At 48.7% G+C, this 12,554-nt stretch overlaps 1 protein-coding gene across 2 annotated transcripts in view; it reads left to right on the top strand.

The window, feature by feature from the left end:
- The first annotated feature begins 1,827 nt into the window (after positions 1-1,827).
- The window catches only part of DTD1 (D-aminoacyl-tRNA deacylase 1), a 34,754-nt gene continuing 24,027 nt past the window's right edge, over positions 1,828-12,554 (top strand). For both annotated transcript variants that reach the window (XM_067292624.1, XM_067292625.1), the window contains exons 1-3: positions 1,828-1,908; positions 4,021-4,111; positions 6,456-6,691. In XM_067292624.1, coding sequence (XP_067148725.1) covers positions 1,866-1,908; positions 4,021-4,111; positions 6,456-6,691 — 370 coding nt within the window. In that variant the 5' untranslated portion in view covers positions 1,828-1,865. The remainder of the gene's footprint in view (positions 1,909-4,020; positions 4,112-6,455; positions 6,692-12,554) is intronic.

Genomic DNA, 12,554 nt, shown 5'->3' with positions numbered 1-12,554 from the left:
ACAAAGCTAAAAATAAAGTTTCTGTATTTTTTTCAGTATTAACTGAGTCTTTAGCCAAGCGTCTGAGCACATTCTGCAGTCCTTATGTCCAGGACTATCACGGTAGTCCTGAAGCTGTTCTTGTACCCCTTCTATTTGGTCAAACATCCCTGCTTTGCTTTGAAGGACACTAGTAGCTCTGGACTGAGCCTGTTGTTTCAGTTCTGTTTGTGCTAGAGAGGATACCACATTTTTCTTCCAGTTAGTAGTAGCATCCTGAAGATGGACAAGGGGATGAACTGAGTCTTGTTCTGTATGTTAAGGGAGAGGCAGACCAAAGATTATTAGTTCAGTAATTTTTTTTTGATTAAAAACTTGCTGTTTTATGTGTTAAAACAGTGCACTCCTCAGCGGAAAACCTGGGCCATGGGTAAAGCACTACTGTTTCTTACTAGAAAGGATCATTCAGCTAAGGACTGCTCATTTCAAGAGGAAGTGAACTTGTCTTCTGACTAGCCACAGAAACTATTTAATACAAATGCTCTCTAATAACTCGGTAATAAAGACAACAGTAAGCACAGCAACTTCTAGGTGAATTCAGCTGCAGAAATCAGGGCTCAAGGCTTAAGACTCAGACCTCATACTTCACTGTACTTGGAAGTCAAAAGATTCCTTTGTGCCCAAGAAGAAAGCTAAATAGAGCAGAACACTGTCCACAACCATTCAGCTGACGGAGCGAAGAGGTGTTGAGGTACGATGGGTATCAGCGGGCGTGAGGGAGGGGAGAAACATTTTTTGTCACATGGGACAAAAAATACAGGCAGCAAATAGTCGCAAATAAAACCCAAGCAGCCAAGACTTCACGAGAGGGCAGCAGCCCTTGATTGTTCGGCCCCAGGTCCAAGGGATGCTCTCTCCCTTTACGTGAGCTGTCCCTATAGGCGTTACCCCATCCTCCGCATTTGCTGACCCTCATTTTTGTAGGGGTTTCCCCATCTTCTTATAGATACGGTGTCCCCTTATAGGAGGCTGCACCCAGGCCCTGGTCCTTATACCTGCTATCGCCCCTTATAGGATACTGCCCCCAGCAGCTATAACTGCTAAGCTTCATTTCTATGGGGTTTTCCCCCAGTCCTGACAGATGTCACCACCTTTTCTAGTAAGCGGCTCCCAGCCCTGGAACCTGCAGACCCTCCTTTCTGCAGAGGCTTCCCCCTGTCCCTGGAATCTACAGCCCTTCACAGGAGGCTGCCACCAGCACCCGCTTTCTGTAGGGTCTGCCCCCAGTCCCTGCAGACACCACCTCGCCGTCCCCAGCCCCTCTACCCAAAGACCCTAGTTTGGCAGCTTTTATAGGATGTTGCGCCCAGCCCGTCCCCGCAGTCTTACCTTTCCATAGGGTGGGACTCTCTACAGGGCTTCCGCTACCCCCGCAGCGCCCTCAGGTTTCTACAGGGCTTCCCCCAACCCCACAGCCACCCCCCATCTCTATAGGGCTTCCCCTCCCCCCACAGACACCCCCCATCTCTACAGGGCTTCCCCTACCCCCACACCCACCCCCGTCTCTATAGGGCTTCCCCCAACCCCCCAGCCACCTCCCATCTCTATAGGGCTTCCCCTCCCCCCACAGACACCCCCGTCTCTATAGGGCTTCCCTTCCCCCCACAGACACCCCCGTCTCTATAGGGCTTCCCTTCCCCCCACAGCACCCCCGTCCCGCCGCGCCCGCCCCTCCCCCGCTCCCCACAGGGCGCCGCGCCGCTTCCCGCCGCCGGGGGCGCTGCGCGGGCCGCCGCAAGGGGGGGGCGGGGCGGGGCGGGGCGGCCGTTGCCCAGCACCGCCTCCCCCCGCCCCCCCGCGCCGGGCCTGCGTGCGCCGCCGCCACCATGAAGGCTGTCGTGCAGCGGGTGGCCCAGGCCAGCGTCACAGGTCAGCGCGCCGCGCCACACGGCCCTCGGGACCCCCCCCGCCGCCCCCCCGCGGCCCCGGGACCCCCCGGGGACCCGCCCGCCCTGCGCCGCGGCCAGGCCCCGCCCGCCGCCCTGCGCCGGGGGCCCCGCGGCTCCCAGCGCGCTGCGGTGGGCGGCACTGGTGTCCCCGCGCTGCTGCGCTGCCCTGCGCCGCGTGTGTGTGTCTGTGTGGGCCCTGCTCTCCCTGCTGCTGCGCTGTGCTGCACTGCGTGTGCGTGCGGGCCCTGCTGTCCCTGCTGCTGTGCTGCCCTGCACTGCGTGTGTGTGTGGGCCCTGCTGTCCCCGCTGCTGCACTGCCCTGCCCTGCGTGCATGTGTCGGCACTGCTGTCCCCGCTGCTGCAGTGCCCAGTGCGTGTGTGTCGGCACTGCTGTCCCTGCTGCTGCATTGCACTGCACTGCACTGGCTGTGTGTGTTGGCACTGCTGTTGGCACTGCTGCACTGCACTGCCTTGCCCTGCATGCATGTGTTGGCACTGCCGTCCCTGCTGCTGCACTGCACTGTGCATGTGTGTCGGTACTGCTGTCCCCACTGCTGCACTGCACTGCCCTGTGCATGTGTGTCAGCGGTGCTGTCCCCACTGCTGCACTGCCCAGTGCGTGTGTGCCAGCCCTGCTGTCCCCACTGCTGCACTGCACTGCCCTGCGTGTGTCAGCACTGCTGTCCCCACTACTGCACTGCACTGCCCTGCGCATGTGTGTCAGCGGTGCTGTCCCCACTGCTGCACTGCCCAGTGCGTGTGTGTCAGCACTGCTGTCCGCACTGCTGCACAGCACTGTGCGCATGTCGGCACTGCTGTCCGCACTGCTGCGCTGCCCTGCACTGCACTGCGTGCGTGTGTCAGCAGTGCAGCCCCAGGCACTGCCATGCATTGCTCGCACAGGTCACAGAAGCCAGCAGCAGCCATGGTGCTTGGTTACCATCTGGTGGGGTGGTCTGTCCTCACGGTAGGGCTCTGCTGCTGTGCTGGTTGGATCGGGGGTGTTTGAAATGTGCCTGTGTGTTTGCTTGCAATCCCCGAGAAGTTTGCGTGGAAGGCAGCACGTCGCTCCGCTCGGGAGCAAGGCAGCGGGACAGGCTGCATGTTGCATGAGTAGCGTTGCTCGCCGGTGCACCTTTAGGAAGCACTGGGAAGCCCTGCATTTACAGTTCCTCTGAGTAAATACAGGCACGCATATTGTGTGTGTCGGTGGTGCCACTGTCACAGTGGTCGGACTCCGTCGGCACCGGGATTGCGGCTGATCCCTTGCCACATTTCTGTGTGGAATTTCAACTGCTGTTTCTGCCTGTGAAATAGTTAGAGGTGTCCCTCTGTGAGGGAGGCAGCGCGGGGCTTGGGACAAGGGCCCAGGTGATGGAAGAGCCTTTGGGAGGAGGCTTCCTCTCTGGTTTGCTTCTGCCCTTTGGGAATAGTCCACATCTGGCCATCGGCTCATATCACACAGGCCCTCGGCTTTCACTGAGGCCTGCTCTCATTTCCTTTTACAGGATGTTTTGGGGCTTTTTTCCAGTTAATGTGAGCCTAGATGTAGTTTTAAGAGATCTTATCTCAGTTTTAAGACATCATGTAAATCTTACAACAGTCATCCCGGGCTCAACCCCGTTGTCTCATTAACATACATAATTTAAAACGTTTCTTAGGGTAATGCAGCGGACACCTACAATGGTTTCTGTTTTATTTTAAATGCCATTAAAGAAGTGTCCTCAAACAGGAGGCCTAGAAGTTGCAGGTTGCTCAAAGTCGTGTTTCAAAAAATTTGTGCAGACTGGTCAGCACTGCTGATCCCATCATAGCCGAAAGCCTTTCTGAAGAGTTTTGAAACACTGATGTGAGCGTCTTGAGGGGGTCCCTCACAAAGAAATTGTTTCATTGGGAGGACTCTTGAAAGAGGACTTCTAAATGATCTTCAAGGTCTGGTTTAACTAACTTAAGACAGAGAAGAAAGGTTTGGGATGGTGTTTTCTGTGGTGGTGGTACAGTTGCCAGATGAAAACAGTACTTACCCATGGCATGAAATGAGACAGTTGCTTCTTTTTACTTCTTCTTACTTCTTTTTTTTCTCCTTCCTCAGTGGGCGGTGAACAAATAAGCTCCATAGGACGAGGCCTCTGTGTGCTGCTGGGCATTTCCTTGGAAGATACACAAAGGGAGCTGGAGCACATGTAAGTCACATACTCCCTTTTGCCTTCTACTCCTTATTTATGCATTTTTGACACTGAATCAGTGATACCTGAGCTGTAGCCAAAGTAATGGGGCACTGCTGTTGGGAAAGTCATCTTTGCCTTTGTTAGGTCCTCTTCAGATGTTACTTTGAATGCAGGCTTCTTAGTCACAGTTTTCTTTTTATGTCCTATTAAGAAATTATCTTTTCTCTTCCCTCTTCACACTACTTTCTGTGTTGCTTTTACCAAGAGAATCAAAGAGGAAGAATCAATATGTTGGGTTTTACTGATACCCTTTTTTTTTAATGTCTGTCCCTTTTATTAAAAGAATTCACCCTAAAGGAGTCCACCCTTCAAGTATGTGATGTATCAGAAACCTCAAACTCCCATTTTAGCTCGCACATGAAAAGTTTTGTTCTTCTGAAAAGCTGGATAATCTTGTCATTTGATTTTCTCTAAAGATGAACCAGTTTTGGCAGCCTGGAGGGCTCTGGCCGTCCCTTCTGTGGCCACAAAATGCTGTGATTCAGCCAGCAAATGTTGAAGAAAGAGCTCTCCATGTGGTTGTTCTGTCTCCTTTGGACTGTTGATTGTGCTGTGGCTGATCTCAGTTCTTAGGAAGGTGAAGAAGAAACAGCTAATAGAGCTAAACAATGTCAAGAAGAGGAATGGCTCAAGCAGGGAAGAGAGAAGAATGTGACTGAGGGTGAAAACAACTCTTAGCAGATGTGGAAGAGAAAGTAGTGAGTGGGGACCTGAATGAAGGTCACCAGGGGTCTCACGTGAACAGCTAAAACTCACAGAAAATGGCAGCGAATCTGAAGGTGTTTTTCTTATGACATGCTCCGTTGGCTTGCCGTCCTGTTCGCCTTCAGCGTGTGACATTTGCTTTATCATTGTTTCTCATTCCTACCTTGGTGAATGTGAAAGCTGCTCCTGATGATTGCAAGTGGGTGATCAGTAACTCCTGTGCTGTCAACACCAGGCTGTTAGGATGGCTGACGCAGGAAAGGCAGGAAGCTGGAGTCTGAATAACGGGAGAGTTACTAAGTTTAAACCCTGCCAGGAATTACGAAGCAGAAAAAAAAGAAATAACAAGAAATCTAACCAGACTCTTCTAACCAGACTCTTCAGGTGCTTTTACATGAATCTTTAGTAGTCCTGTAAGTGAAACAACCTTGATGCCATCTTTATCATTAAAGCACAGCAGTGATGATGATTTAAGCCTACGTGCCAGGCCTTCCAAGGCTCTTAACCATCCACTTCATTCAGGAGTCATTTCTATTTGTCTTTGACGTGCATGAATTGGCGAGGATGATGTTTGTGACTGTGCCTTAACGATGGCAAAGCCTTAAGCTAGACCATAACAAAGTCTCAGCTTTATTTTATGCTAACTGCCTCGTCTCTGGTGCAGCATAAAATGTCTGGCTGATGGCTGCAATTGAAATGCTTTGCCCTTGATTCACTCCATTGTTTCTAGATGCTGCAGATGCAGAGGAGAAACTAAAAGAAGAAACCAAAGACTGGACAGTGGTAGGCATGCAGTGTTGTTATCGATCAAAGTCCAACCGTCGACTGGTTTGCAAGTTTGCCTGCTGCTTTTCGGGATCCATTTGTGAAAGTCCTCTTGTCCTTGTCCTCTCTTGAGTATTCAAGCCAGTCATTTCTGCCCCCTGCTTCCAAAGATCAGCCCTAATAAAAATCCAAATGTCAAGTCCCAGTCGCCACTTTGATGCCACCTGTAGTTCAGCACTGTTCCCTGCCTTCCCTTGCTCATCCTGGGAAAGAAATGCTGTCTTCATCTGGGTTGTGGGATCTTGTTTGGGAGGAGCTCTAGGAGGTGACAGAGCTGGAGGAGTGTATGTGAACTGTTGTCAGAAACAACCATAGTTTAGAATGATCTGATTTCAAAAGTGAGTGCGATTTCCTGGTACTGTGGGATGATTTCAATCCCTGAAGCTTATATGCATGTTAAATAACGTTGTGACACATCAAATCAGGACGTAAAGAGTAAGCTTTCTTACTTCTTCTGCCATCCTTATGTCACCCTGCAACCTACAGTTACATTGTTCTATCCCGATCTCATGCTCTATGAAAAGATGCTTAAAGGAAGACCTTAATAAATGGTCTGACAATGTTATGTATGTGCATAAGAGCTTTCTTGCTTATGGCTCTGTCTAATGCAAGGAGATTTCCGTGGCGGGGAGAATGGGATATCTTGAGATTTGTAGGCAGAATGAATATGCATCTGCCTTCCCTTTCACCTCTTTCTGTGTGGTAGGTATTACTTGTACCCATTGATCCGGCATGGGACAATTTAGATACTATCTGTTTCTCCTCCTAGGGTTCGAAAGATCTTAAACTTGCGAGTGTTTGAAGATGAAAGTGGGAAGCACTGGTCCAAAAGTGTGATGGATAAACAGTATGAAGTGTTGTGTGTCAGCCAATTTACTCTCCAGTGCATCTTGAAAGGAAACAAACCCGACTACCACATGGCAATGCCTACAGAGCAGGCAGAGTGTTTTTACAACAACTTCCTAGAGCAGCTAAGAAAAGCCTACAAGCCAGAGCTTATTAAAGGTAAGGGCGAAGGGCTGGTAAGGTCCTTGATGCAACCAGGGGACCTCGTTTGTACATGTTCCTCCCTGATCTTTCTTTGTTCTGTGAGTTTGTCAGTCTGCGTTGCAAAGGAGCCATTGTTACGTGGCAGGACATAAGGAGATGCTGTGTCTTCCCTAGCAGCCTTGCCAGGGAGATCAGTCCAAGCCATTTGCTGGCATCCCTCTGAAACAGTTTGACATTGAGATGTTGTCGTGTTGACATTGCCTGTACAGTGTGAGCGGTGACACGACCAGATGAGTTCTGTGGTCAGGCTCATCCCAGGCTGGATGTCTTGGTGCTGTACTGCTTGACTAGCCCAGGATGAGCTTCTGATCCATATGTGATTAGTCAGGCTCAAGGGCGGCTCCAGGATGGGATGAACAGGGTAGCTCTATCTGTCACTTTATTCTTCCATTGTGTTAAATGGTAATGATGACAGTGGGTGTTGCAGGGGAGTGATGCACTTCACTCGTAAGAGAGAAGCAGCACTGTGTTTATTGCGATAAGATAGCAACTTAGCAAAGTTCAATTGTAAATAAGAATGATTTAACAAGGTTTGATTGGCAAGGTTCACTCAGTTATTTTCTGCATGAAGGACAGGGTCAGATGCACGTGCAACAGAGACCCTCCCGTTGTGTCACAAGGTTCAGAAAGGACCCCCTTGCTTTCCAAACTCCTTCTGCAAGGAGTCTGGGTACAACTGGATCCAATCTTAGTCCCAGACTTGGTCAACAGTTCATGTCTAAAGGAGTGTGTGCGAAGGAGACCCTCCTGTTGAGTCATGAGATTCAGACTGGACCCCCTTGCTTTCCAGACTCCTTCGGAGAGGAGCCTGGGTGCGGCTGGATCCGATCCTAGTCTCAGACTTGGTCAGCGGTTTATGTCTAAGGAATTATGTGCACAATTAATCACAGATATAACTTAGCAAAGTTTCATGAGGTTTGCAAAGTTTCAGCGTGCTGTTAATCACTTACTGAGGATCTGTCGTGGGTAAGGAATCTCTCAACCTCGAGGAGTAACCTTGAGAGGTGTCCCTGCTCAAGAGGAGGTTCTGCAGTGCAGCCCACTGCCGTGCAGGAGAGCTCAAGGGGCTCTGGGCTGTCCCCTATTTATGGAGGGGGGGAGATGATTGACTCATAGTCATATTTGCATGCTAGACAGGTCTTAGTTGGCACATGCTCAATTAGCCCCTGCCTACGTGCTGTTTACAGGGAGATCAGGTTGAGGGGGAGAGAGCACATCAGGGCGGGGAAGGAGCACACTGTCACAGTGGGAAGTGTAGTGTGCTACTTGATAACAGCATTTGATTTAGACCCTTTTTTTTCTTGGCTCTATTCCATGTATGCAACACTTTACCGGAAAAGGCTTGGCTTCCCTTTGCATTTGTGCTCTTTCCTCCCATCACCTTTTCTGTTTGGTTTCTGTGGCCATTTTCATATTTAGAGTTGAATTTTTGATACAGTTGCCCAGAAGACAAGTGTCTAGAAAAGACATTTGTTTAAATGTTGGTGTCACCACTTCTGGGGCTACAAATAGGTTGAAGTGGAAACACAGAGATCATGATAATGGTCAGCCTTACTTTCCTTTTGGGGAAAGAGGGGGAAGAAGGGACGAAAACTGGTAGCTGGGAAAAGGTTTAAAGGTTAATCTCCTTATTGACTGTAGATGAAATTATTCCAGATACTCTTATCATGCAGTGCTTTCCAAGGAGGTGCAGTGAAATGCACATGCAAAATGTCCATCTCGTGTCAACTTTCCAATACCTTGATATATTCTTCCAGTCGGCATTTGTTGATGATAAGAAATGCACTTTTGATATCCCTTCCATGCATCCTTTTTGATGCATAGTATAGAAAACTTTTGTTTTAATGAATTCAGAGTATGTGCTTTTTGAATCTTCTTTATCTTTGTTGAGTTATGACTAAGTTAGGACCTGTTCCTGTGCCTCTGAAACTGATATCAGAACTTCCTGGAAAGTCAATGGGAACAAGATTTGCTCTAGTAAGGTTTGATTTAGAAACCTAAGAGTGGCTGCCTTTGCCATTGTGTCGGATAAAATACGCATTTAAAACTGCTTGCAGCACTAGAACCACCTGTTAATTTATCATTTTAATTTATCATTTTGATTTCTCTGTAGGCTGTGCCAGTTGGCACTGTGCTTCATCCAAGTCAGTTAGTCTCCTATGACTGAAGTTTCTGTTGTTTGACTGCTTCGACAGTGGTTTTTGGTTGGTTGATTGGTCTGGGATTTGTTTTCCTGTGTGTGTGTGCAAAGTTTCTGACGCTTGGGAATTTCATGGATAGCATGCTAAGCCATGTGGCTGCATCAGCAGAGTTTACAACTTCCCTGAGCTGAAGTGGAGTAAAACACAGAGCCTTTACACACTGACAGGTCGTATTTGGGCAGGACTGCTTGAGTTTGTGAAACTGTAATGTTCCAGGTTGTGATTTAATGGGGCATTCAAATATCCTGAATTCTGCCCTGAAACAGTCCTAAAAAAACAGAGCCTGCCTTGATGGGGTAATCTTATGTGCTCCTGCCTTACAAAGGGTAACAGGAGGGCCCTGGGAAGGAGCACTGATGAATGAACTGATGGGCTACTAAAGGCTTAGTTTATCAACATGAGGCTCTACCTTCTATCTTCAATGTCTGTGCTCATGTATTTCCCCTACACATATGTATATACACAAACACACGCACACTCACACATGCACGCTTCTGTAGCTCTTAGAAGATTAGGATTTGACTACCTGTGTTGCTGTAGGTGCCTTACCCTTTGATCGTGCAAATTGCTTAACACATTTTAAAAGAAGCACTTCATCACTTAAAGTGAGGTGGAGGTACACTGAGTCAAAGACAGATCCATAAAAGTCTTGCTGTATTGCTTAGGAGCCTTTTGGTTTTTAGTCCCTGTGTTTTCTCCATAGACAAATTGGGCTGTTGGAAGTTCAGCTACTATATGTGCCACTGTCATAGGTGCTGGGGCAGGCAGCTCCTCCATCTGGTATCTGTGGCCATCTGGAGCTTGCCAACTAGGAGTTCGGAGTGGTAAGTGTCCCCTGAAGAGAAGTGCAAGCCATTTTTTCACACCCAGAGTGGGGGGACATTTAACAAAAAATCCTGGAGAAGGTTCAGAGTCATGGTTCCTAGTTTCACATAGATGTCTTAAGACTGCAGATGGACACTCGTGTCTGGGGAAGAGAAGGGTGCATCAGAAATCCTTGCTTGCCTTGATTCAGTGCCTTCTTGTTGCAACATTTATTCTTAAACACCTCACTCTCCCATCCACTCTTTGAGAAACAGAGATGGTGAATGCAGGTCTGAGGGCTCTGTTGCACAAGCTAGCATCTGAAAACTGGGCCACTAGATGAATGGACAGTGAGGTGGATTGAGAACTGGCTCAAAGGCAGAACTCAGAGGGTTGTGCTCAGTGGTGCAAAGTCTAGGTGGAGGCCTGTAGCTAGTGGTGTCCCCCCTGGGGTCAGTACTGCATCCAGTATTGTTCAACTTCTTCATCAGTGAGCTGGGTGAAGGGACAGAGTGCACCCTCAGCAAGTTTGCTGATGCTGCAAAACTGGGAGGAGTGGCTGATACACTGGGGGGCTATGCTGCCCTTCAGAGGGACTTTGACAGGCTGGAGAAATGGGCAGAGAGAAACCTCAAGAAGTTCAATAAATAGAAGTGCAGAGTCCTGCACCTAGAGAGGAATAATGCCATGCTCCAGGACAGGCTGGGGGCTGAGCTGCTGGAAGGCAGCTCTGTGGAGAAGACCCTGGGAGTCCTGGTGGACAACAAGTTGACCATGAGGCAGCAATGTGCCCTTGTGGCCAAGAAGGCCAATGGTATCCTGGGTTGCATTAGGAAGAGCATTGCCAGAAAGTTGAAGGAGGTAATCGTCCCCCTCTCCTCAGCCCTGGTGAGGCTGCATCTGGAGTTTTGTGTCCAGTTCTGGGCTCCTCAGGACAAGAGAGACATGGAACTACTGGAGTGAGTCCAGCGAAGTGCTACTAAGATGATTAAGGGACTGGAGCATGTCTCCTATGAGGAAAGTCTGGGAGAGCTGGGCCTGTTCAGCCTGGAGAAGAGAAACCTGAGGGGGAGATCTTCTCAATGTGTAGAAGTATGTGAAGGGTGGGTGTGGAGAGGCTGAGGCCAGACCCTTTTGAGTGGTGCCCAGCGATAGGATGAGAAGCAACAGGCACAAACGGAAACACAGGAAGTTCTGTCTGAACATGAGGAAAAAACTTCTTCAGAGTGAGGGCGACTGAGCACTGGCGCAGGTTGCCCAGAGGGGTTGTGGAGTCTTCATCCTTGGAGATCTTCAAAAGCAATCTGCACATGGTCCTGTGCGACGTGCTGTAGGTGACGCTGCTTGAGCAGGGGGGTTGCACTAGATGATCTCCAGAGGTCCCCTCCAACCTCAACAATTCTGTGATTCTGTGAAACTACTGCAGATATTTGAATGGGCGAAGGAAGGATGGAAGGAAGGAAGGAAGTTTGAGGCAGACAGCCAACACTGAGGGAGATTCCTGCTGAAGAAGCATCACTTCTTAGTGAACAATTAGGCATTGCTATAAGAAGAAACTGTGGAACTAAATTTTAGCTTTTATTTGTTCTTTCAGTCAGGACCAGCCCTGCAAGCTGCAGAGAAAAAAGCTGTGTTACAATGAGACCACTTCTTTCAAAGAGCTGAGATGCCCAGCGGACCACTAAAACCCTTCAGTTTTCTTGTGTAAGGTAGCTGCCAGCACAAAACTTCCAGAAGCATGGGGAAAGCAGTTGTTATGGACTGTGGTCCCTGCAACTAAAGGACATGCTGTTTTGTGACAAGGAGGGGTGGCAGCTGCTCTTTGGAGCAGCATCACCTTGTGGTGTGTTTGAAAGCTTGAAGGTGAGGGTTTCCTGGTGGTCTACAGGACATTTTGGATTAAAAGCAATAGAAGGAGTTTGGAACGCGTGAAGCAATTCTTCCTCAGTTGGCCTTTGAAATCCCGTGAGAGAATGAGATTGCTGAGACCGAAACCTTCACTGCTCTTCATATTGTGGTGGTCCCAAGGCACCGAGACCCTTCTCTCTTTGAGAGGAAGATCTGGAAGAGAGAGGCTATAGAGGAGGGCAGCATTAACAAACGTTTCTAGTTTTAAATGCTGTTTCCATTATCTCTTAATTTCTCAAATTTTCTGCGCTGTGATTCACCTTGGAATTTTACCTGCTTTGCAATACTTCTGTCTCCTAAATTTTCTTTTATTTTCTGTTGTTATTTAGTAACTCTCTTCTTTTCTTCTTCTGCACTGTTAGCTAGCATTCAGAATATATTGATCCTTTCCCGAAATAGCGACAGCATCATGGTGTCTTTATCTATCTGAGTGGTAAATCAAGTCAGCTGCAGCTTTTTTAAGCAGTAGCTGTTGTCAGTTCTTGGGGAAAACTGTTAGTGAGATTTTATTGTAAGAGAAATTCTGCACGTTGTTTTTGGTGCCAGGTGTATTTTTGTCACCAGAGAGCTACACAGCTTCACTGCATCTAACAGCTCTGACAGCTGGTCTCACCTCCTGATGTGCCTTTCTTTGATGTCTCCATAGCCTCGTTTGTCCCCTCCCTTCCAGAGGTTACTACCCCCACAGTGGAGCTGTTAGATGGGAAGATGTTTTGCTTCCTGCTGGTGTAGTTCTTGGCCCATTTGAACCATTGAAGACATTCTCCTCTGCTGCCTCTTCAGTGTGGCAGAAAACATTGTCTGAGGAGTACAGCACATACTTACAGAGCTGGTAAAATTTTGCAGCTGTTTGGTCAGTAAAGCTCTTCTAGAGCCATTGCTAAATGCGAAAGCAGCTTGAGGTC

This window comes from Apteryx mantelli, chromosome 3 (assembly GCF_036417845.1).
Source record: "Apteryx mantelli isolate bAptMan1 chromosome 3, bAptMan1.hap1, whole genome shotgun sequence".
Lineage (NCBI taxonomy): Eukaryota > Metazoa > Chordata > Aves > Apterygiformes > Apterygidae > Apteryx > Apteryx mantelli.
The sequence above is the reverse complement of the archived record's forward strand: the minus strand, read 5'-3'. Positions and strand labels throughout refer to the sequence as shown.